At 44.3% G+C, this 26,079-nt stretch overlaps 1 protein-coding gene across 2 annotated transcripts in view; it reads left to right on the top strand.

The window, feature by feature from the left end:
* Nucleotides 1-26,079, top strand: part of LOC138289570 (alcohol dehydrogenase 1-like) — a 259,702-nt gene that overhangs the window by 134,012 nt on the left and 99,611 nt on the right. For both annotated transcript variants that reach the window (XM_069230185.1, XM_069230184.1), the window contains exon 7: nt 23,962-24,097. In XM_069230185.1, coding sequence (XP_069086286.1) covers nt 23,962-24,097 — 136 coding nt within the window. The remainder of the gene's footprint in view (nt 1-23,961; nt 24,098-26,079) is intronic.

The raw sequence follows: 26,079 nt of genomic DNA, 5'->3' as shown, positions 1-26,079 counted from the left end.
AGAAAACTTTCCAGAATATTTAACCACATCAATCCTGTGTGTATCACTAAAAGGAACACGGAGGAATACACAGAAATCTAGTATGACGTACGGTCGAGGATGAACCAAAGTTTGACAACTAGAAGATCAGATGCAAACTGTGCAGGAGACAGTAGCAGCACTGAACCCCCACCGGAGCTGATGAAGAAAATGATAGCCACCACATTTTAGGCAGATCCTATCATTGGTGTCATTTCCATTAACTCCATGTCCATCTTTCCCGATCCAGTCCTTACAATTGAGATCTCATCTCCTTCTGGCAGACCCTGTTCCCCAGCTGACTCAAAATACTTCCACCAACATGGCCACCATTACCCAGGTCCCACTACAAAGGGGAATTAGTCAATCCACACATCCTGTAATACCAAGCAAACCACAGAAAAAAGGCACCACATATAATCAGTCCCCCCCAAAGGGATGGGAGGGGGGAATCCCAGGACTGTTTTGGGGAAGACTTGGACCTGGAGTAATGAAGATAAACGGTAAGTAACTGGAGCAATTGACACTTCAGCCCCAGTGGCCATAACTTCAGGTTAGCCTAGACTAGATTTGTGTATCAAATAGAATCATAAATATTAAAGCATGCTTATAAATATACAGTCATGCATACATTTATAAACTAAATTCAAAACGTTAACTAAAGTTTGAAAAAAAGTCATAATTATGAACAGAAGAAAATAAATATTGAGTTGTAGTTGTATTACTAGATCACATTTAAAACTTTGTGAATAAATTGCTATATGTTAATTAATGTTTAATTTCACGACTTATATGTTTACATTGTCAACCCATTCATCAGTAGTAAACATTTAAAATGTGACCTGCAGAAATTCAAATTGTGATTTATTACAGATGTAAAATTCCTGTGAAGAAAGAAAAGTACTTACAATAAAATTAGAAATATATTATATATGTTAATCTTTATTATTGCATAAAAATGTTAAAATCCAAAATAATTGTTTGTGATATCTGTGCTCTTCCCTCTTCAGAATGCACATCGTCTAGTCTATTTATTGGATGAGAATCCTCTTTGTCATATAAACTATTGTCAATTGTTATCTCAGGTGACTCCCTGTGCAGAGCTGCGTTATGGAGAATAACGCACACTACAATCATTTACACCAAGTCTCAGGGCTTTATTCTAATGCCTCACCACTGGTTTGAAAACAGCGAAATCTGACCTTTAAGATACCAAAGGTTCTTTCTATGACTTCTGTAGTCTGTTTGTATGCTGCATTGTAGCAAACCTATGTAAGCATGTTTTGTTCTTACGTTTTGAATATACAACACAGTATCTTGCATTCTGACACTCACCAAGCAATAATCTATCTCCCCTGTCATCCTTGCCAGTTGCCTGATAGGTCCACGGTGCTGAAAAGTGAAGGTGCATGAGCACTCCCTGAGAAATGATCAACACAGCCTCTAATGTGAAGGTATTATACGCCAACAGTCCCGGCTGGCTGTGCAGTGAAGGGGTGGGCCAGCGCACAGGAGGCAAAATAAACATTAAATAAAAAAATAAAATACCTGCCTCGCTAATGTGCCACTGCTCCTTCTTCCTGGTCACTGGAGGCACAAGTTCCCAGCCTGCCCTGTGGCCCATCCTAATGCTGCATTGTGAGAAAGAAGCCTCTTTCTGGCCTTGTTACCCCCACTTTTGGCCTGTTTGTGAGTATATGTCAGGGTGTTTTCACTGTCTCACTGGGATCCTGCTAGCCAGGGCCCAGTGCTCATAGTGAAAACCCTATGTTGTCAGTATGTTTGTTATGTGTCACTGGGACCCTGCTAACCAGGACCCCAGTGCTCATAGGTTTGTGGCCTATATGTATGTGTTCCCTGTGTGATGCCTAACTGTCTCACTGAGGCTCTGCTAACCAAAACCTCAGTGGTTATGCTCTCTCTGCTTTCAAAATTGTCAATAATAGGCTAGTGACCAATTTCACCAATTCACATTGGCATACTGGAACTCCCTTATAATTCCCTAGTATATGGTACTGAGGTACCCAGGGTATTGGGGTTCCAGGAGATCCCTATGGGCTGCAGCATTTCTTTTGCCACCCATAGGGAGATCTGATAATTCTTACACAGGCCTGCCAGTGCAGCCTGAGTGAAGTAACATCCATGTTATTTCACAGCCATTTACCACTGCACTTAAGTAACTTATAAGTCACCTATATGTCTAACCTTCACCTGGTGAAGGTTGGGTGCAAAGTTACTTAGTGTGTGGGCACCCTGGCACTAGCCAAGGTGCCCCCACATCGTTCAGGGCAAATTCCCCAGACTTTGTGAGTGCGGTGACACCATTACACGCGTGCACTATACATAGGTCACTACCTATGTATAGCGTCACAATGGTAACTCCGAACATGGCCATGTAACATGTCTAAGATCATGGAATTGTCACCCAAATGCCATTCTGGCATTGGGGAGACAATTCCATGATGCCCCGAGTCTCTAGCACAGACCCGGGTACTGCCAAACTGCCTTTCCCGGGGTTTCACTGCAGCTGCTGCTGCTGCCAATCCCTCAGACAGGTTTCTGCCCTCCTGGGGTCCAGCCAGGCTTGGCCCAGGAAGGCAGAACAAAGGACTTCCTCAGAGAGAGGGTGTTACACCCTCTCCCTTTGGAAAAAGGTGTCAGGGCTGGGGAGGAGTAGCCTCCCCCAGCCTCTGGAAATGCTTTGATGGGCACAGATGGTGCCCATCTCTGCATAAGCCAGTCTACACCGGTTCAGGGATCCCCCAGCCCTGCTCTGGCGCGAAACTGGACAAAGGAAAGGGGAGTGACCACTACCCTGCACCGCCCAGGGGAGGTGCCCAGATCTCCTCCAGTGTGCTCCTGACCTCTGCCATCTTGGAAACAGAGGTACTGCTGGCACACTGGACTGCTCTGAGTGGCCAGTGCCAGCAGGTGACGTCAGAGACTCCTTCTGATAGACTCTTACCTGTGTTGCTAGCCTATCCTCCTTCCTAGGTAGCCAAACCTCCTTTTCTGGCTATTTAGGGTCTCTGCTTTGGGGAATTCTTTAGATAACAAATGCAAGAGCTCATCAGAGTTCCTCTGCATCTCTCTCTTCACCTTCTGCCAAAGGACCGACCGCTGACTGCTCAGGGCGCCTGCAAAACCACAACAAAGTATTAAAGACGACTACTGCAACCTTGTATTGCTGATCCTGCCGCTTTCTCGACTGTTTTCCTGGTGGTGCATACTCAGGGGGTAGCCTGCCTCCTTCTTGCACCAGGAGCTCTGAAGAAATCTCCCGTGGGTCGACGGAATCTTCCCCCTGCAACCGCAGGCAACAAAAAACTGCATCACCGGTCCTCTGGGTCCCCTCTCAGCACAACGAGCGTGGTCCCTGGAACTCAGCAACTCTGTCCAAGTGACTTCCACAGTCCAGTGACTCTTCAGTCCAAGTTTGGTGGAGGTAAGTCCTTGCCTCCCCACGCTAGACTGCATTGCTGGGTACCGCGTGATTTGCAGCTACTGCGGCTCCTGTGCACTCTTCCAGGATTTCCTTTGTGCACAGCCAAGCCTGGGTCCCCGGCACTCTAACCTGCAGTGCACAACCTCCTGAGTTGTCCTCCGGCGTCGTGGGACTCCCTTTTGTGTCTTTGGGTGAGCTCCAGTTCACTCCTCTTCTAAGTGCCTGTTCCGGTACTTCTGCGGGTGCTGCCTGCTTCTGTGAGGGCTCTCTGACTTGCTGGGTACCCCCTCTGTCTCCTCATCCAAGTGGCGACATCCTGGTCCCTCCTGGGCCACAGCAGCATCCAAAAACCCTAACCGCGACCCTTGCAGCTACCAAGGCTTGTTTGTAGTCTTTCTGTGTGGGAACACCTCTGCAAGCTTCTTCAAGACGTGGGACATCCATCCTCCAAAGGGGAAGTTTCTAGCCCTCTTCGTTCTTGCAGAATCCACAGCTTCTACCATCCAGTGGCAGCTTCTTTGCACCCTCAGCTGGCATTTCCTGGGCATCTGCCCAATCTCAACTTTGTCGCGACTCTTGGACTTGGTCCCCTTGTTCCACAGGTACTCTCGTCCGGAAATCCACTTTGGTTGCATTGCTGGTGTTGGTCTTCCTTGCAGAATTCCCCTATCACGACTTCTGTGTTCTCTGGGGAATATAGTTGCACTTTACACCTACTTTTTAGGGTCTTGGGGTGGGCTATTTTTCTAACCCTCACTATTTTCTTACAGCCCCAGCGACCCTCTACAAGCTCACATAGGTTTGGGGTCCATTCGTGGTTCGCATTCCACTTTTGGAGTATATGGTTTGTGTTGCCCCTATACCTATGTGCTCCTATTGCAATCTACTGTAACTTTACATTGCTTGCATTATTTCCTTTTGCTATTACTGCATATTTTTAGTATGGTGTACATATATCTTGTGTATATTTGGCATCCTCATACTGAGGGTACTCACTGAGATACTTTTGGCATATTGTCATAAAAATAAAGTACCTTTATTTTTAGTATATCTGTGTATTGTGTTTTCTTATGATATTGTGCATATGGCACCAGTGGTATAGTAGGAGCTTTGCATGTCTCCTAGTTCAGCCTAAGCTGCTCTGCTATAGCTACCTTCTATCAGCCTAAGCTGCTAGAAACACCTCTTCTACACTAATAAGGGATAACTGGACCTGGTACAGAGTGTAAGTACCCCTTGGTACCCACTACAAGCCAGGCCAGCCTCCTACATGCATGAAAGAGCGTTAGGATTGGCTGGAACGCTCTCGATGGGCTCTCCCAGGCAAACTGGGAGCTTGTGCGTACTCTCTCCAGCCTGGCAACACTGTGCCGGGCTGGAGAGAGCACAGTGTGCATGTGTGTTTGGCAGGCCCGAGACGGCTGACCAAACATACATGCACACTGAGGGGGAGTGCTGTGCATTCCCCCTCCGTCCCTGTGATCACCTGTGGCCTGCCTCTTTTACAAGAAAATGATAGTAAACACAGTTTATTATTGTTTTCTTGTAAACTTTTGGATGCTGCTGGCGGAGTGGGGAGTGGGGGGTGCAATGCTCCTCCTCCATAGCGGAGGAGCCGCTGCTGCCCACCACGTGGATGACAAGGTAATTCTGTCTCTGTCTATTGCTGTGAATATACTCTCTAGCAGAATGATGGGATATATATACATGTGCGTGCCATCTGTACATTCTATGACATTAGAAAAACATAAACATTGATAAAGCAATTTTTGTATTTTGTAAAACACCTGAAGTATGCAGAAAAGTAATATGTACACTTAGCCTGGTCAGCATTGCATCCAGGAAATGTCTAAACACCCTTGAAACCCCAGTCAGCAAAATGCCTTATGCTAGGAGATGTAGGGAGCGTAAACCTTCATCAAGTGCAAGAGTAGATTGGCTTAATTAAGCTTGCCTCTGTATGACAGAATACATCTCATTAATAAATCACGTCTTGCAGACTTACACAGCCTCCAATTAGCATAAAGCTTTTCCTGTGTGTGGACAAACAGTATGAGCCTCCCCCTAAACACCCACTCCCAACTTCCCCTTTTGCACTACTGAGCAGTGTCATCTTAAGGATTTTCGAGGCCCGAGCAAGACATATTTTTGGGCCTTGGGATGGAACACCTTTGTGTTTTATTATCCATTTTCTGCTAATTCAAGCCCTATATTATATAACAATATTGCATCAGAGTAAACGGTTAAGATACAAAAATACACAGACGAGTGCTAGAGAGTAAGTATGTTCACTTCCCAGAGGACCCCTTGGATTGTGCGGGCCCTGGGCAATTGGTCACTTTGCCCATGCCTTAAAACGTCTCTGAAGCAGAGTTCCCAGTGTGCACCTCCTCAGCGCTACCACATGATGTTGGTGGTGGTGCACAGCTTGTGAATGAACATTCTCATGTGCAGTTTCACCAATGAAGTGGACTAATTGCTTGCATTTATAAAAAAGACCTCACACACCTCAGAGAAGGCAAGCTATATTGCACATTTTTAACACACACTTTCAGCCTTTTGTCAGTATGGATTCTCATTTTATGTACACTATATTGTTATCTAGTTGTTGTAGATTCAAATGCTAAAAATATTAATGAATATTATTGATTAAATAATCCCTTCTCACTCAAATATATCTGTTCGGTAGATATTAGTTGTGGCTCGCAGCGCAGAAAAAGGGTGAGGCGGCACAGTGCTTGGTGAGGGGGACAAAAAAATCTCAAAATATAAATTTTTAAAAAATGTACCTACTCGCCACCTCCGCCGTGCCGCTCCTCGATCCTCGTCACATCAGGGACAGGCCCCCAGCCTGCCCTGCGGCCAACCCTAACGCTGCTTTTATGCTGCTGGCATTAGGATTGACCTGTTCCTGGCAGGGGGCCGATACTCCTCCAACATAGTGGGGAGCAGCCGCTGGTAGATATGATACCCAATGTACTGTAGACATTATCATATTAGTTACATCCTGCTGTATTTTGTATGAAGATTTGCAAAAATAACACCTTATACACATTTTTTCCATTGTCCTTTCAATTTCAACAGCACCTGCAATGCCCTCAACACTGGTGACCTATATGATTGATCAGGCTGATTTTATTCACAAAGGCTGAAGCTACAGTTCAGGTGGTGGAGCTCCACCTGCTGCTTTTGTGCATGCCTAGCAGCTCATACGCCCTACTGTGGAGGTTGTTGAACCTTTTCGTACAGTCTTAAGCTGTTCTAGGCTTATCAGTTATTTGCTGCTTAAGTCTTGTACATACTTTAGGGCTGTTTTAACATTAGATGACGCATGAGTTAAGTCTCTCCCTTCATGACTTCTTGATCCAAGACAGTGAGTTCTCTTTCTGAAAATGTAATTTGTGCAAGCGGTCAACTGCCACGGCAGACAAATGAAGTTAGTGATGTGAATGGATTGCTTTCCTAAGAGGACGGTACCAGTGGATGGAGTTTTTTTCCTAAAGAGTTGTATGGACCCACACTGGCTGCCTGCTCGCTCTCTCCAGGTGTTACGTAAATGGTGCTTCTGTGAGGCACCCTGTGGATGTAGTGATACACACAGGAAATGGTTATATGAATTTGATGGACCTGGCCCTTTTTGCAGGGTCATCCCCAAACTTTTTGCCTCCTTCCTCCTATTCTTCTGACCAGTTTTTGTTGGCTTTAGGACTCTGAGCACTTTACCACTGCTAAACAGTGCTAAAGTGCATATGCCCTTTGTCTAAATTGTATTGTGGATTGGTTATCCCTGACTGGGATTGATTTACTACTAAGTCCCTAGCAAAGGGCACAAAAGGTGCCCAGGGCCTGTAAATCAAATGCTACTAGTGGGCCTGCTGAACTGATTGTGCCACCCACATTGGTAACCTGTAAACATCTCAGACCTGTCACTGCAGTGTCTATGTGTGCAGTTTTGCACTGCCAATTCGACTTGGCAAGTGTACCCACATGCCAGGCCCAAACCTTCCCTTTTACTACATGTAAGTCACTCCTAAGGTAGGCCCTAGGTAGCCCCATAGGAAGGGTGCAGTTTATTTAAGAGGTAGGATATGTACTAGTGTGTTTTACTTGTCCTGAAATACTGCCAAATTTGGGGCCATATTTACAAGGCCCTTGCACTTACTAGCGTCATATATGCAGCAAAAGTTTTGCCGTAACTGTGATGCTGATGGGCCACTACCATAGCGCCAGATTTAAAAGGTGGTGCAAACTAGGTTTGTGCCACCTTTTAAACCGTTTTTGCCACATCATGCTTAATATATGCATGATGTAAGCAAAGGGGGTGTTCCCTTGTTAGAGGGTCGCTAAAATGGTGCAATGAAATCTACCAGATTCCATGGGGCCATTTCAAGCATCATTTTCAACGCCTGCTTAAAGCAGGCATAAAAATGAGGCTCCCATTGATTTCAATAGGCCTCTTAACACTATACCGGATTAGCTTCATTTTTGTACGCTAATCCAGTATAGCATTACAATAGTATAACAAAAATGATGCTATTGCCCCTAACATGCGCCATGGTGTGCTGTATTGTAAACACAGCAGTACAATGATAGCATTAGGGGACGCAAGGGGGCCGCAAGAAAAGTGGCGCATCACTAGTGATGCGCCACTTTCCTGTAAATATGTCCCTAGGTTTTCACTATTGCAAGGCCTATCTCTCCCATAGATTAACGCTGGGCCTGCCTCTAAGTGTCTTTTAAGTGTGGGTTTCCATTGAGAGCAGATAGATATGTGGAGTTTGGGGTCTTTGAACAATTTAAAAATACATCTTTTGGGAGAGTTGTTTTTTAGATTGTCTGTTTGAAAATGCCACTTTTAGAATGGGTTTTTTTTCTTGCTTAACAATTCTGTGCCTTTGCCTGCCTCTGGAATGCAAGTCTGGGTCAGACTGACAGTTGGGCGGTTTGTGAATTCACTCAAGACAGTGACACAAAGGGAGCTGAGGTGTGTCCGGCATATCCTGATGAGTTTTCCTGAGCTAGAGTTGGAGGGAGGGGCTGTCACCTGCACTTGAAAGGGCTGTGCATGCCCTCACACAATACAGACTCTAACACGCTAGAGTGTGTCTGGGGCAGAGCAGGGAAGAGGCAGGGTCTTGTGCACTACAAATACTTTCCTTTGAAGTTTGCCTCCTGCAAAGGCAGAAATGAGTATAAGTATTAGACTGCTGACCCCACAATTTCAGATTACTTCTGGATCAAGAGGAACCTCTGCTAAGGAGAAGAGCTTGATGCTTGAGGAGGACCTGCCACTCTGACTGTTGCTTTGCTGTGCTGGCCTACTGCTGCTGCTGCTTCTGTCTTAAGAAAGAAAGGACTGGACTTTGCTTTCTGAAATCCTGCTTTTGAGTTTTCTACAAGGTGCCTGGACTGAGCTAGCCTCCTGTTAAGAAGTCTCAGGGACATCAAGGACGTCACCTACCAGCCTCTGGGTTTGCTTGCAGTGGACCCTAACTCGCCAGGTGGTGCCTACTCCAGTCTCTGGCCCTTTGGGAGTGAAAGCTGACCTAAAAACAAGAAGAACCATTTGCACCGATGTGAGAAAGTAGCCTCTTTCTAGCATGGTTACCCCACTTTTGGCCTGTTGTGAGTGTGTGTCTGTGTGTTTTTACTGTGTCACTGGAGTCCTGACAGCCAGAACCCCAGAGCTCATAGTGGAAACCCTATATGTCAGTGTGTTTTGCCTGTCTCACTGGGATCCTGCTGGTCAGGACCCCAGTGCTCATAGTTTGTGGCCTAATGTGTGAGTTGTCAGTAGTGCTTGACTGTGTCACTGCGGCTCTGCTAACCAGAACCTCAGTGCTTATGCTCTCCCTGCTTTTAAATTTGTCACTGTATGCTAGTGACTTCATTTACAAATTTTAATTGGCACACTGGACCCCCCTTATAAGTCCCTAGTATATGGTACCTAGGTACCCAGGGCATTGGGGTTCCAGGAGATCCATATGGGCTGCAGCATTTCTTTTGCCACCCAGAGGGAGCTCAGACAAACCCTTGCACAGGCCTGCCATTGCAGCCTGCATGAAATAACGCACACATTATTTCACAGGCATTTTCACTACACTTAAGTAACTTATAAGTCACCCATATGTCTAACCTTCACTTGCTGAAGGTTAGGTGCAGAGTTACTAAGTGTGAGGGCACCCTTGCACTAGCAAAGGTGCCCCACATAGTTCAGGGCCATTTCCCGGGACTTCGTGAGTGCGGGGACGCCATTACACGCGTGCACTACATATAGGTCAACGCCTATATGTAGCTTCACAATGGTAACTCTGAAAATGGCCATGTAACATGCCTAAGATCATGGAATTGTCCCCCATTCCAAATCTGGTATTGGGGAGCCAATTCCATGCATCCTGGGGGCTCCACCATGGACCCCCAGTACTGCCAAACCAGCTCTCTGAGGCTTGCACTGCAGGTACAGCTGATGCCACCTCACAGACATTGTTCTGCCCTCCTGGGGTCTGAGCAGCTCAGTCCCAGGAAGGCAGAACAAAGCATTTCCTCTGAGAGCAGGGTGTTACACCCTCTCCCTTTGGAAATAGGTGTTACAGACTGGGGAGAGGTAGCCTCCCCCAGCCTCTGGAAATGCTTTAAAGGGCACAGATGGTGCCCTCCTTGCATAAGCCAGTCTACACCAGTTCAGGGACCCCTTGTCCCCTGCTCTGGCACGAAACTGGACAAAGGAAAGGAGAGTGACCACACCCCTGTCCATCACCACCCTATGGGTGGTGCCCAGACCTCCTCCAGTGTGTCCCAGACTTCAGCCATCTTGCCTTGCAAGGTGTGGGTCACTCTGGAGGGCTCTGAATGGCCTGTGCCAGCAGGTGACGTCAGAGACCCCTCCTGATTGGTCCATACCTGATAAGGTAGCCAATCCCCCTCATGGGGCTAATTAGGGTCTCTCTTGTGGGTTCTCTTCAGATTCTGCTTGCAGGTTTCCTTCAGGAATCCTCTGCAACTACTACATTCTCTGACCTCGGATCAACCGCAGCCTGCTCCAGGAACCACAGTGACAGCAACAAAGTATCCAAAAGGGATACTTTTCCTCTGCAACTTCAGCTCCAGCCAGCAACTGCAACAGTTTCCATGGTGTGCACACTCTGGGGACTCCCTGTATTCAACCTGCACCAGGAAGACCGAGGAAATCTCCTGTGAGGTGACGGAGTCACTCCCCTGCTCAAGCAGGCACCTTCCAAGATGACGACTGGTACCTTTGGACTCCTCTCACAGCGACGAGCGTGCTCCTAAGGACACAGAGGTTGGACCCCATCGACATAGACTGTCCTGAGGTTCTGCTGACACAATTTGGAGAAGGTAAAACCTTGCCTTCCCTGAGAGCGACAGTACCCCTGTGTACTGCGTCTTCCTCACCTCCTGAGGCCTCTGTTCACTATTTGTAAAATTCCTTAGTGCACAGCCTGGCCCAGGTCCCCAGCACACTATCCTGTGATACTCAACTCGCTGAGTTGTTCTCCAGCAGCGTGGGACCTTCCCTTATTGTGCTGCACCAACTGAGTTTTGCACCTTCTTTGTCCTCATGTCCTGGGACTCCCATGGGCGCTGTCTGGCATCCTGAGGGCTCTCTGAAGTGCTGAGAGCCCCCTCTTCCTCCTCACACAGAGTTGAGGCCCCCAGGTCCCTCCTGGGTCCTGCCAGTGACAATTTGACATAAAACACATATTTGTCGTAACCAAAGCTTGTTGGCGACTTCCAACACAAAATTACATCTGCATCCATATTCATGTTGTGGGAAATATTTTGCATCATGCAGGAACCCGCTGGCATCTTCCTAGGGTGCATTCCTGCAGTCTTTGACTAACTGGGGACTCTTCTTTTGCACCCTCTTCTGGGTTGGCAGGGGCTCCTGTCCTTCCTGGAACTTCTTTCGATTCCTGGACTTGGTCCCCTTCTTTTGCAGGTCTTCAGGTCCAGGAATCCAGCAGTTGTTATTTGCAGACTTTGTTGGTTACTGCATTATCCCAATCACGAGGTGTAGTGTGTCCTAAGGAAACTTGCAGTACTTTACTCCTGCTTTTCTGGGCTCTGGAGTGGGGTAATTTACTTACCTTTACTGTATTCTTACTCTCCCATCGATTCTGCACACACTACACTTGTCTAAGGGGGAATTTGTGATTCACATTCCACTTTCTTAGTATATGGTTTGTGTTGCCCCTAGACCTATTTTCTCCCATTGCATTCTATAGCATTTCCTATTGTTTGCACTGTTCTATGATTACTTACTTGTCTAATTTCGGTGTCTAGTGTATATATTGTGTATAATACTTACCTCCAGAAGGAGTATTGTGTCTCAGATATTTTTGGTACTGTGTCACCCAAATAAATACCTTTATTTTTGGTAACACTGAGTATTGTCATTACTTGTATACAAGTACTGCGTAACTATAAGTGGTATTGCATGAGCTTTGCATGTCTCCCAGTTCAGCCTAAGCTGCTCTGCTATAGCTACCTCTATCAGCCTAAGCTGCTGGAACACTACTACTTCACTAATAAGGGATACCTGGACCTGGTATAAGGTGTAAGTACCCAAGGTTCCCACTACAAAACAGGCCAGCCTCCTACAACTGACTCCCAATGACTCCAGGACACTGCTGCTGCCCGACTCCACAACGCCGTCTGCACCCAAACCTATGGTCCCCGCTGGAGTGTGACGACCGCGGCTGACACTGCAGGCCTGACGCCGCCGCAGCCCTGCTGACGTCCCGTGACTTTGTGAGTCCCGAGTGCAGTAGCATGACTGCGACCATGTGAGGTCGCTCAACGTGTCTTTACCGGCCAGATTCATCGACCCCATCCAATCATAAGGGACAGACGTCTCCCACCGACACCACATCAACTCCCCTGCTCTGCAGTAAGGAACCAACGCTGCACCAGATCCAGTGATGCAGCACCTTCCCGGCTCCGTGCACCAGCTACTTTCTTCATTACCAAAGGTACTGTACCTCGGGGTCCGTGCGACTCTGTGATTGGCGCCGCCCTCCTCGTGTGTGGCATCGGACTCTTGAAAACAACTCCGTCAACAACGTCGTGATTGCCCCAGTTGGAGCTATTGTGTTTTTCAGTGTTTTTTTGAGGATTTCATCTTTTTAAATTCACATTTCTTCTTGTCTATGTTGGATTTTTGTCATTTTGATCTTGTTTGATTTAGACAAATATTGGCTATTTTTCTAAACTGGTATGGAGTCCTTTTGTGGTGTTTTCACTGTGTTACTGTGTGTGTTGGTACAAATACTTTACACATTGCCTCTGAAGTAAGCCTGACTGCCTGTGCCAAGCTACCAAGGGGTTATCTGAGCTGTGCATCTCCCTTAACCTAACTAGAGTGAGGATCCCTACTTGGACAGGGTGGAAAGTGACTGCCAACTAGAGACGCCATTTCCAACAGAATGCATTTCCTGTTGTGATTTAGTTTGATGATGTTTTTTGCTGTTTACTTTCTTATAAATCTCCCATTTTTCTACACATAAAATATCTATTTTGAAGGGTATAGAAACCTTGCACCCGGATTTACCAGATGTGGTAACTTCATACCCTATAAATTCTATTCCTATGGACTAGGAAACAAACGTGTTATTGTGTCTCTGGGCACGGGTTTATAATAGGGAATTAGATTTATCAGATGCACGGTTACCACACTCAGTAACTAGATTAGACGTAACTGGGCTTTAGCGAGCACATACATTATGAAAATTATCAACTTCATTAAAGAAAAAGAAGGCTTGCCAAGCTATTCAGATGGATTTAGATCATTTGTGTCAACATGTAGAAGATAAAAACAACAAAATAACAAAAAACATCCACCCATCAGTAAAATATACACCACTATAGAACTGACAATATGTGCCTTTGCACCTTGTGGCATTGCAAATATTTTCAACATCTGTTGGACCATTATTTTGGATATGCCACATAAATCAACGCAAGTCGATGCCTACATGTCAGTAACGTGTTGTTTGACACCAGGCCTTTCAGAATCTTTTGTGGGGCCCAGACAAAATCTTTTACAGGGCCCTTCTCTGGTTTGTAATCATAGGAGCACTTTGTAATTTGTCACATTTTTCTTTTAAAGTTAAGGGAAGACTGTGTTTACTTTGCATTATTATCATCAGTGACATACAGGGCAGCCCTGTCATAGTGCTCCTATTTAAAGTATTTTGTTCGAACAATAGTATCTGGCTCAGGGGTCTCCAACCTTTTCTGAAGTGAGAACTGCTTCTGATGAGTGGAAATCAATATGGGCTACCGAAGGCTAAGCAACTCTCGCATTGTTACCAGATGCCCTCAAACCCAGCTTAACTGACCTTCAGCCTAATGTCCATGGAGCCAGATACTATAGCCTGAACAAAATACTTTGAAGAGGGGCACTATGACAGGGCTGCCCTGTGTGTCAGTGAGAGCTTGGTCTTTGGAGTTAGATGAACATGTGTGCGTCTGAATGGGATATATGTGCACAGGTGACAAAGACTGTGTTTTATGTACTTGTGGCATAGTACATACCTTTTTCCATATGTGGCACCATTACATGAATAACACAAACATCCAACCAGTTTTTTAATTGAAGACATTTAAAGTACAGAAAAATAGTAAGCAAAAACAGAAAATGTTCAGAATATGGAACATTTGCCTGCAGTTTAAATTTCTCCAATTTAAAATAATGGTTGCTTTTTTAACTTATAAATATGGGATTATATTGTGGAAATTAACCTGAAGAGCTAACTTTGTTTATATGGATTCTATCAAAATCATCATTTACATGTTCTCCCATTTCCAAATGTCACATTTACAAACACCAGGCATCTTGCTCCCAGTGGCTTGTAGACATGGTGCCATATTTATAAAAGAAAATGCATTTGTTTAATTCGGAGGAATTTTAAGTGAAGAAATATACTACATAAAATATTTTGATGTTATTGGCTTAATAGAAAGTGGAGAAAGACATCAAGGTTTGTGGGCCTGGTTACGATCTTGGTGGATGGGATACTCAGTCACAAACGTGAACGATATCCCGTCCACCGTATTACAAGTTCCAGTATAGCCTATAGAACTTGTATTATGGCAAAAGGGATATCCATCAAATTTGCGACAGAGTATCCTATCCTCCAAGATCGTAATCAGGCCTTTAATGTTTTATTGAAAAAGTTTTCTTCACTTTAAATTTCTCCCATTTAAAAAAACAGCTATGTTTTATTATAAATTTGGCACAGTGTCTACTGGCCACAGGGCATAAAAGGCCTGCTGCTTGTAAATGCAACACTTTGAAATAGAAGAAAATTAAAATGAAGGGTTAATCATTACTGTAACTTTTCATTTTAATTTGCTCCCATATAAAAGCATTCAGAAATATCATTTTGTTCTCATGCTCCAATATTTAGTCGACAAGTATTTTTCATTAAGAATTAAGGGCCAGATGTAGCAAAGGGTTTTACCCATTCTCTGTCTATGGGAAAATGTGTTTGTACATATGGCCCTAAATAACTCAGTGCTTCAGTTCTTCACCTCTGAGCGCCAGCCTAGCCCATAAATCTCACTGAGCACTACGTATTATCAGACTCTTCTATCTGGAGCCAGATAATAATAATGTAAGGTAAAGACAGTCTTCCCCTTACTTAAAAGAAAAATGTGACCCTGTGCTTTCTTAAAAATAAAATCAAGGCTTTGAGCTACTTTGAAGGTGTCTGGGAACTACTGGGAACTCGCAATCGACTGGTTGGAGACACCTGATCTGGCTCCATGGACATTAGGCTCAAGGTCAATTAAGCTGGGCTTGGAGGCATCTGGTAACAATGCAAGAGTTGCTTATCCTTTGGTAACCCATGGTGATTTTCAATTATCAGAAGTAGCTCACACTACAGAAAAGGTTGGAGACCCCTTACATAGTTCCTTCTAGACACTATAATCATCTATTCAATCACTTAAGTGATACCACAAAGCCCTTACAATTGTTATTATTTCAATTTATTTCAATTTATAACAAAGAATCAGAAGTGAATGTAAGGAATTGAGTATACCAGTATTCCACTAAAATAAACGTTTGTCATCTGCAGCAGTGTGCTACTCAACGTAAGGTACTCTAACACCTCGTCAGGGATGGTAAGCGCTATATAAAAGCAATTACAATGCTATATATGTATGCTACATATGTTTTTTACTATAAAAACAAGGTGTCACAAAGTGTTACAGCGGGTTTACACTGGATACAGGCTGCAATACAAAAAACTAAAGTTTAAACAGTACTGAAACATATGAGTTGAAGTGTGATTTTGTAATATAAAAAGAGATTTTCCTAAATAATGCATAAATTCATGTCATGTCCTGTTAATACTGGGGACCCTATGGAATAACTTAAGAGTTTTCTGTGGAATGATACCGAGTTAACTGAAAAGCATCTTAAGTGATGTGCTATGGCCTTACTGAACCCAAGGTACCTCAGAAATAAACCGAACGCTCTGAGTTACTTACACTGAAGGCCCCATGTTAGTCAGATTATCCGTGTAAGGTTTCCACCAACAGCAAACAAAATGGCACCACCATAGGAAACGGCGGTCTGTCTGACTCTAAAAAAAAAGCAGAAGGGCCTTCAGTTTGCCAGATAGGCATGCATGCAATTTTATGTTTTTCTTGAATGAATACGGATACTTTTATGGTCAGTTAAATTTGTAAGCGGTTAGTTGACTCCTGTTAATGTGGGGTTGTGCAACTACCACATAAGTATACATTTGTGTCTGTGAATGTACATTCATCAATCTGAATTCTTAGGAGCAGATGAACATTGATATAGTCAAATGTACTTTCTTGGTTTAAATGTACATTGGTTAGAATGGTTTTACATATTGCACTCATTATCATGAATGTACATTTGATTAGGCTCTGTTCCTATGTGCTAGATAGCTAATGAGATAGATTTCCTGCTATTTCCTTTATGCATCGCCCATTTCATGTTCATTGTATAATAAATCGAAACTACAAAACTGGTTTTGGTAATGGCTTTGTGGATTGCCGTGTATTATTGTAGTATATGTATAGCAATTTACTATTTCTAATAATGTCTGAAAGTATTTTCTGGGTTGTCGGTTAGGCATATTCTCAGCTTGTTATGCATGGCTGGTAGGCAGTATATTCCATATTGTGGTTTATACTGATAGTATTTTGGTTTTGTGTATGAAGTTCAGTGGCGTGTTACATACCTGTGGCAATATTTTGCTGTGCTTAACCAAGGTATGAAGCAGAAAAGATGTTGGAAAGTAGAAATGATGTTGTATATATTTACCCTACCCTACTTTCCATCATTATTTATAATGGTGTTGTTGAGTGAGCTATATCTGCTGTGCTTGGTGAGTAGGTGTGGGGTTGGAACCCAGGCAAAGGAAGAGTGTGACTCAAGGAAAATCAACAGACATTACTGTTGCATGGTGTACCGAAGAGAAGAGATGGTCTGAACCAGGAACATCACAAGACCCCATTCATACATGTTTATGGGATCAACCCAGAGTTGGAGATGGCATGACACAATCTGTGACCGACGCACCCAGACCATCCACAGCTGGTCCATGCTCACCAGAGAGGAAACAGTCAGCATCATGAACAGCACCCACTCCGGAACCCCATGGACCCCTGCCCGCACCACATACACATCAGAGCCAGCGCATCCAACGCCCTCGAGCTCTGGAACACAATTAACTGCTCCATCAACACTGGCACCTTCCCCGAGGATTGGAAGCACGCCAAAATACTCCTTCTCCTGAAGAAACCTTCGGCCCTATCCATCAGAACTAAAGAATTTCCGGCCCATCTCGCTGCTACCCTACCCTACCAAAGTACTATAGAAAGCAATCAATGTACAACTACGGAATTTCATTGAGGCCAACAACTCCATGGACAGCTCCTAATCCGGCTTCTGCAACAACCACAGCAGGGAGACAGCCCACCTGGCAGCCACCGACGGCATCCAATTACTCCTAGACCGCGGCCACACCGCAGCGCTCATACTCCTCAACCTCTCAGCGGCTATCAACACAGTGTCCCACAGCACTCTGCGCACCATTCTCCACAACATAGGAATCTGGGGAAGAGCCCTGGAATAGATTCACCCTTTCCTCTCCGGAAGGACACAGAGCGTCAGAATCCAATTCTACTCTTCCAGACCCACAGGAGTCAACTGCGGAGTCCCCCAAGTATCCTCATTTAGTCCCACACTGTTCAACGTACACATGGCCCCTCTCACTGCCATCGTTAGAAGCCACGGTATGAAAATTGTATCATGCCGATGACACACATCTCATCATTTCACTTACTGAAGACCCAGACACGGCCAAAAGGAACTTCCACTCAGGAATTGAAGCCGTCGCCACGTGGCTGAGAGAAAGCTGTCTCAAGATCAACTCTGACAAGACTAAGCTCATCATCTTCGGAAATGCCACCTCAGCTTTTGATGACTCCTGGTGGTCCACATCCCTCAGAGTCCCTCCTGCACCGACTGAGCACACCAGCAACCTAGGAATCATCTTTGACTCCTCCCTATCCATGACCCACCATGTAAATTCAGTCGCCTTCTCCTGCTGGTACACACTCCGCAAACTTCGGAAGATTTTTAAGTGGATCCCACCAGACTGTCGCAGAACAGTCACCCACACCTTAGTCACTGGCAAGCTCGACTACGACAACGCCCTCTATGCCGGCACCTCAACTAGAAACATAAAAAAACTACAACTCATCCAGAATGCTGCTGCTAGAATCATTCTGGACCTCCCTCACCAAGAACACATCTCCCAACACCTCCCAATACCAGAGGACCCTCCACTGGCTACCGGTCGAGAAGCGAATCACCTTCAAGCTCTCACCCACACATACAAGGCCATACATAACGCATGACCAGCCTACCCGAACCACTGTGTCTTCTTTCACACCCCGCCAGATCCCTCCACTCCGCCCAGATAGCCCTGGCCACCATCCCTCGCATCCACAAAACCACCGCCAAAGGACGATCCTTCACCTACATTGCAGCAAGGAGCTGGAACAACCTCTCCCTGCACGCAGACAAAGCCCATTGCTCACCATTGTCAGGAAGAACATCAAGATGTGGCTCTCTGGAGGAGACCCCTTCACTCCCCACCCCCAGCACCTTGAGACCCTCAAGGGTGAGTAGCTGTGCCAAACAAAAACTGATTGATAGACTGATTGACACAATCAAGAGATGCTTTATAAATGAACTTATGTGGCTCACCATGAAGTGAAGATACATCAACCCTAAGAATCAGATGTCTGTTTGGAACAACCAGGAATGATAGATATTATGGCCCAGTAAAATCAAGAGTCACTAATTGTACCAAGGTACATGGGGACCACCCAGAAGTGAAATGTGGCTATCACAAGAAACAGAAAAGGCTACATATCAGTCTTTCGTGGAGCCCTTCATTTATTAACAAGCTTTATTAAAGTTTTCAAGAAGGAGAAGTCAGTCTTGGCCGAGACTGTGTCTGCCATGACTTTGCTGTTTTTCCTGTATTGGTCAGCCTTTTTTAATTTCCCCCCAGGGAGCCCAGGAATCCACAGAGATCCGTGTAGCACCTCCATATTACATTGCCTTAAATCCCAGAGTATTGTATGGATGTTGAGGAGGCATACAAAGTGTACCTTCTATATGAGCAGGGTCCTCTCTGTCGGGGCATTGTGGGACTAGCGGTAGTAGCATCATGATTCCTACTGAAAGCACATGTATTTTAACCTGTCTGCTTCAGTATGGAAGACTAATGGTCTGCCCAACACAACTCTTTTGTCACACACTAACACTATGTATATGTCAAGAATAGTACTGAATTTTGTAATATACCATTCAAAACTCTAGACGTCTTATTGGCTAACAGCCATACACTAGAGCCATGGATCATGAAGAATAAATAATTCATTTTATGACATCATTCAAGTGTGATTTTGAAATGTTAGCTTTATGATCAGAACGTTTAACCCTGTTTTTGCCAGTCACATCACTTTCATATTCACTGCTCATGTGCTTAAGGTATGACATGTAAGCAATTGCGCTGCCTGTGGCAATTGCTGGGCCTGGCTTTGCTGGATTTGATAGCCCAGGCTTGAGCAATAACATTAAGCTGCAAAACCTGATGTCCTGAACTTGCAGGTTTCTGTACTATACATTTGGTGATGTTCAGACCCCACTGTACATGTTGAAGGTATTTTGCAGGTAATGCAGGTTTTCAGACCAAACTAAAGCGTCTGAATAGACTGAGAAAAGAAATGAGATGGACATTTTGAGGAGAAAGAAAAAAAGAGACCCAGTATAGCCAAATACAGAGGCACATAATTGAAAAAAGCAAAAAATAAAAAAAAATAGATGAGAGCTATACAGAATGAGGCAGAGAGACAGAAAGAGAATAAGGATGAGCGGGAGGACATCGAAGGATAAACAGAAATAGGCATAAAACAAAGGGAGACAAATGAAAATAAAAGAGGGAACCAACAAAGGTGGGGGTGGTAGCACAAAACAAGGATGTGTAAAATAAAAGTAGAAGTGAGCCAGTGACAGGAAATGGTGCTGCAGAAAAAGAAATACCGTGGTTAGAGATGACTGTGAGTTGTATCAACAAATAGGGTAGTTGCTAGAGTGGTAGATGCCAAGTTGTTGGAAAATGGGTTATTGGTAAGGGCAGGTAAGTACTTACACTTAGCAATAAGCCACCAACCTCCACTTAGGTCCAGTTAGGTCTCAGTAAATTAAACCCAGCTCAACCCTTGGTAGCTTGGCAACGAGCGTCAAGGCTTAACTTAGGAGACAGAGTGTAAAGCATTCAAATATCACAAAACAGTAATTAAATAAAACACAGGAAACAGTTTAAAAATCCAAAACCAATTTATGAAAATAGATTATATTTTTATCTTTAAAATGACACAAAAATGAATTCAATCGGATGAGGGGAACCGAAGATATGAATTTTTCAAGAATTATTGTTTTTTAGCACCTAGAAACAAAAAGCGCCAATCGGGTCATCTGGTTGCACCTCGACCGGGGCAAAGTCAAAGTTTAAAGCCGACCACGATGGAGCCCGGCTTGGCTACAGGCCGCGGGAGGCCTCGGTCAAAAGTTTACCTTCGCACTTAAACGTTTTTCTGAAGATTTTCTTCAGCGGGACGAACCTGCCAGTCCAATCCGATCTCCTGGAGCCCTTCTCCGGATACGAATCCTTGGTGGAGATTTTTACCTTCGGACTTAGTTGTTTTTTCGAAGTGAAAATCCTTCGACCGGGGTAAACCTGGATCTTGATCCGACATCCTTGGAGCCCTCCTCGGATACCCTGGCTGGAGGTCCCGGTCAACTTTTTACCTTCGGACTTAGTCTCTTTTTTGGAGATTTTCTTTACCAGGACGAACCTGCAATCAGGCCGGGTCGCGGTTGAGGCAAGCAGGCTAGAGTTGCCGCTGTGGGTCGGTCCCTCTATGGAGCTTTTTTTCAAAAGTTCTCCAAACTTCTCCAAACTTCTGGGTCTTCTCCCAGATGTTCTTTTAAGGTTCTTTTAGGGTCCACAGCTCACCCCAAGGGTCCAGAAGCTCTGAGATGATCCTTGGGGGTGTGGACTACAACTCCCAGAATGCACCTGGTGCAAACTCCTTTTGCCACTGGGCAGTGGTCAGCTGGTTGATTTCTTCAGGGTTGGTGCAGGGGGCTCTGATTAGCAATTGTTCACCTGTAGCAAACAGGGAGTCCCTCCTTGGACCTTTTGAAGTCAGGTAAAGTCCTTCTTGTGGTGAAGCCCAAGTGTGCAGTTGGTGCAGTCCTTCAGAGTGCAGGGTCCAGGTGCAGGCCAGGGGTCCAGCAGGGCAGTCCTTCTTCTTCTGCAGTTCTTCGTGGTAGGGATGTGGTAGGGAACTCAGGGGTGGGTGCAGGTCTGCCAGTTTTATCCTAGCACCTGGGTGAAAAACAGAGGGGTCCTGATTCTCCAATCAGGTGCAGGGTCCTTTCCCCTGTGACGACTACTTCCTGGGAAGTGTGGCAAAAATCAATCCCAGGAGGCAACATTCTTAAAAAATCCATCATGGCTGAAAATGATTTTTGGAGATTACATCTGGCTGAGCCCACCCACTGGTGTGGCTAAAAATCATAAACACACCCCTCTCCTGCCCTCTCCTAATCTAACCAAGGGGGCACCTAGTTGTCTGGGGTTGCAGGATGTGGGGGTGTTGCTGGGCTGCTCCAAATGTCCTCCTCTGCCTTTGAAGACCAGTTTGGCAGCCCTCCCCCTTCCTGCCTCACCATCTGCTGAGGGGAGATCCCCTCCCACAGGCACATCTCTTTGTGTGAAGCCAGGCCACTTCACACCTCATCAAGGCAGCCTGGCCAGGCTGCCAGAGGCTGGCCAATCACAGCACAGCAGCAAAAACAATGCAGGGCTGAAATTGGCAACTTTTCCGGTAAAGTTTAAAACTCTTTACCCGAACAAGTTATATTAAATCCAAGAACTGGAAATTGTGGGATTTATTATAACAATTAATTTGACACCAAACTCTTGGTATCCATTACTTAAGGGGACTTTTAAAATTAAAATAAAGTCTCCCCATTCTAGCCTATGGAGGCCATTCACTACAATGAGGGAACAACGAATGTGGCTGTTTTTACCTCACCAGGGCTTTTAAAACTATTTTTATAAGGTCCCTGCTTATAGTTACATGGCACCCAGCCCTAGGGGCAAATAGGGCACACCTTAGGGGAGACTTATATGTAAACATAAGGTAGTTTAAGACTTTGGAACTACTTTTAATTCCAAAGTCGAATTTGCATATAACTTTAATTTAAAATCAGCCAGCAAGGCAGGCCTGTCTTTAAAATGACACTGGGCACCTCAGCAGTGCACCTATGGGTGCACTACCTATGCTGAGGTCCCTAAACCTACATGCCCTACCATATATTAGGGACTTATAGGTAGGTTAACTTAGCCAATTATAATTAGCCTAATTTGCATATCCACTTTACACAGAGCACTGGCCCTGGGGCAGGTAAGCAGTACCCAGGGCACAGCCAAGAGTCAGTAACCACCAGTACCTGTCCAAAAAGTGTGGGGGTGACCAGGGCGAAAAGGAGGACTTTCCTACACAAGGGCAAGTATTTTGTTCTTGAATTACTTGGTTTCTGCTCAGAAGTGCCAGTGCTCCATCTCTGGAATTCAAATGAAGTTGGGATTAGGATTGCAGGCCCTATGGATTTTTCCCACGTCGCTGTTTGATGCAACACAGTAGAACATAGCATTTCAGCATGTCTGCAACTTACTCTTTTCGTAACGCTAATTTCTCCTGATGATCCAGAACTTATTTTAAATTCCATTTCTGATTTGCCTTCATCACATTTGTTACATACATGTATTATATAATCTGCAAAAAAGATACAGCGTTAAAGATGAGTTTAAGCAATGTTGCCAAATAGTTTCTTCAATTGTATTACTCTTTGATATTCTACAATTTATGAGTATGCTGCAAGTTTTGGCATTGATTCTGTGGCACTTTGGACAATCATACTTCATGATCAGTTCCTGTCTCTGAGGTTGTACAGTCAACATCTTGCTAAATTTTACATCCATTTCAGGCCATGGGAGTGCCTAAGCATACTATAGCAAAGAATATTTAATGAAGCTAGAACTCAGGGGTAACATTTGGAACCATGTAAATACGGATTTAAAATGTTATGTGTTATCGAGCCTGGACTCTTCTCTGACTGCAAGACAGTTGATTCATGTACTAACATCTGTCCTGCAAAGGTGTGGTAGTGTGTACTGGTAAATAAAATATCAACATAACAATAAATACAAAATTGGGTGTAACCAAGGACTCTTTTACAAAAAATAATTTGGTGGTGTTCACCAAAATATATTGTGAGTATTGTTTTTAGATTATTATATTAAGACTATGATAATTGGAAAATGTATTACAGAGTGCATAATTAGCTGCGTTTTGACCCATAAACTAGAACCTGAAACTCTACATCTTACCAAGTCTAATGACTTCGTATGTAATACAACAAAGCAACATATGTTATCCATTCTTCTAAATTCCCTGAGGAAAATCCCTTCCAGTCTAAGAGTTGTTAAATCTTGTTAGGCCAAGACCATCCTTAATGCCCAAGTACACTTAAAATGGATTATTGGCCACATATCAATGAGAATATTAACACTGTTTCAAGTATTGTGCAGAAGATTGAAGGTAATCCTACAAGTGACATTGATTCAGCTCTAAAGATGGATCTGCCCCCATTATTCGAAGCGTTAGCCCCCAACCCGAGTTCTGAGTCTAGTTGCGCCCCTTATGTAGCTGACTTAAAAATATGGCTGAGAGTACAGTATCATATATTTTCCATTCACATATAAATCCTTGAGTTTGAAAACATTCATATTGCTATGAATGCACTCAAAGTTGCTATAACCTTTACTGATCTTTTCCACCAGACTGCAGCCTTCATGTCCTGTCACTTTGGATTTGGAACCTGTGTTGTTGTTGGTGTGGCTCCTTCAGCTTCTCTGCTTACCTTTAGTCCTTCACTGCTGATGGCAGGACGTGCCCTGAAGGGATCGACTTTCGGAGGTATATTAGACAGAACTTACTTGAACATTGGTACCCCAATCATGCATCTAAGATTACGTGATAACTACAAACTAATATCTGTAATTCGTGCATTAGTTAATTAGTGTACACTTTCTGTTCATAGCTATGATGTACTGCGTACTAAAAGGAAAATGATTTAATTAATAGTTTGATGCATATAAGCTAAACTATTCAGTGGTTGTTAATTAAAGGAAGCTGTAACCGGTGACGTATTCTCAATAGAAGAAAATAGAAATTCACGAGAAATCTGATTTTCACAAAAATAATACTTGCGCTTTAGCATTGTATTAAATGTACTCAAATAAGAAAGCATACTAGGGGGGTATATAATTTGGCCCAATTACCATTTATATGCCTGTCACATGATTCTAAAACAGCTAACTAAACTGATCTGATTATTCCTATCTTTACATTTAGTTTATTAATTCAGGCAATTTTTCACAGAGCAAGAGCATTTTAATATCAACAAACCTGGTTTACAAAGGTTTTTATCTCTGTCTCATGAAGGCCCATTATTGTCATTAGCCACTAATAACCTTTTTGAAATTATGCTCATGTTCCCACACTCAACACACTCTCAGGGTCATTTAACCCCAGGGGTGTAAAACAGGTCTCTGCAGTCCCTGTGGTGCACAGGGCCCCGCCAACTCTTCAGGGACCCCAACCCGTCAGCGGTCCCCATGAATACCTGTAAGTTATTGGAACATAAGGGCCCGCTCTTGACATTCTGCAGGGATGCCCCACCAGTTGAGTTACGGCACTGTTTAGACCTTGGCAAACACATCATGCAACCACTATTTCAGTGGAAGCCATGACCGTCCCTCCCCGGCTGAGGACCACCTGCTGAATTCAGAGATTCCCGTCAGTGTGGAGGCTCCAATGGCTGTACTACCTTTTGCTGGGTGTGCGTCATGTTTGTGACACCCGCATAGCAATGTTTTTTGTTTCACGAAGTGCAACCTCAAAGTTTAGCGCTTTACGGCAATAGAGCTGCTGCAGGCTCTTTCGAAATTCAGTACTTCTTCAGAAAGAAAACCAGGGGAACAGCAACTTTGGCAAAGTAGCAGAACCACTGATTTAATACAGTGTGCCACTCCAAAAATTCTAAATGATGCCCTAAATGTATTAATTTAATGTATTTTTTCAAGCACAGACTAATCCCCAACAGGAGTGGTTTGGTGCTGTACTTATAATTATGTACTAATGAACAAAGTAATATATCACAAAGAGGCTATTCTCCTTGCAAGGACTAATTTGTGCATGAGCTTCATTACTGTATTAACCCACATATCACACGTCGTCCTATCGTTACAGCTATTCTAGTTCTAATAAAGGTCTAAAATCTTCAAAGTAGGCTTTAAGTTCAACATTAGGGGCCAGATGTACAAAGCTATTTTGCGGGTGAAAACGGCAAAATTTGCCTTTTGCAACCGCAAAATGGCCTTGTAGCATGTGCCATCCTATTTTGTGAGTAAGTAACCTTTTACCAACCAACAAAATAGGGATTGCGACTCCCTATTAGGAAGGGGCGTTCCAAGGTCGTCCTTTCGTAATAGCGTCTCACAGAGGAATTTATGATTGCTTTGCAACCGGGAATGCGGTCGTAAAACAATCGCCGTTACCACCATTTTCAAATTGGTGGTAACCTATTCGTAAATGGGAAGGGGTTCCCAAGGGACCCTTTCCCCTTTGTGAATGGGGGAACAAACCTTCTGTCAGAGTACACCACTGCCTGCTCTGAAAAAAATAAAAGGAAACTTTTCATTTTTGTTTTTTAAATGCAACCCGTTTTCCTTTAAGGAAAACAGGCTGCATTTAAAAACAAAAAGATGAAAAAGCAATCACAGACATGGTGGCCTGCTGACCCCAGCAGGCCACCATTCCTGTGATTGTAGCCATCCGCAATGGGTCGCAAATTGCAACCTTCCTCATGAATATTGATGAGGCAGGTCCCGTGCAAC

Source organism: Pleurodeles waltl, chromosome 1_1, assembly GCF_031143425.1.
Source record: "Pleurodeles waltl isolate 20211129_DDA chromosome 1_1, aPleWal1.hap1.20221129, whole genome shotgun sequence".
NCBI lineage: Eukaryota > Metazoa > Chordata > Amphibia > Caudata > Salamandridae > Pleurodeles > Pleurodeles waltl.
This window is presented reverse-complemented; position numbering and strand designations above follow the sequence as displayed.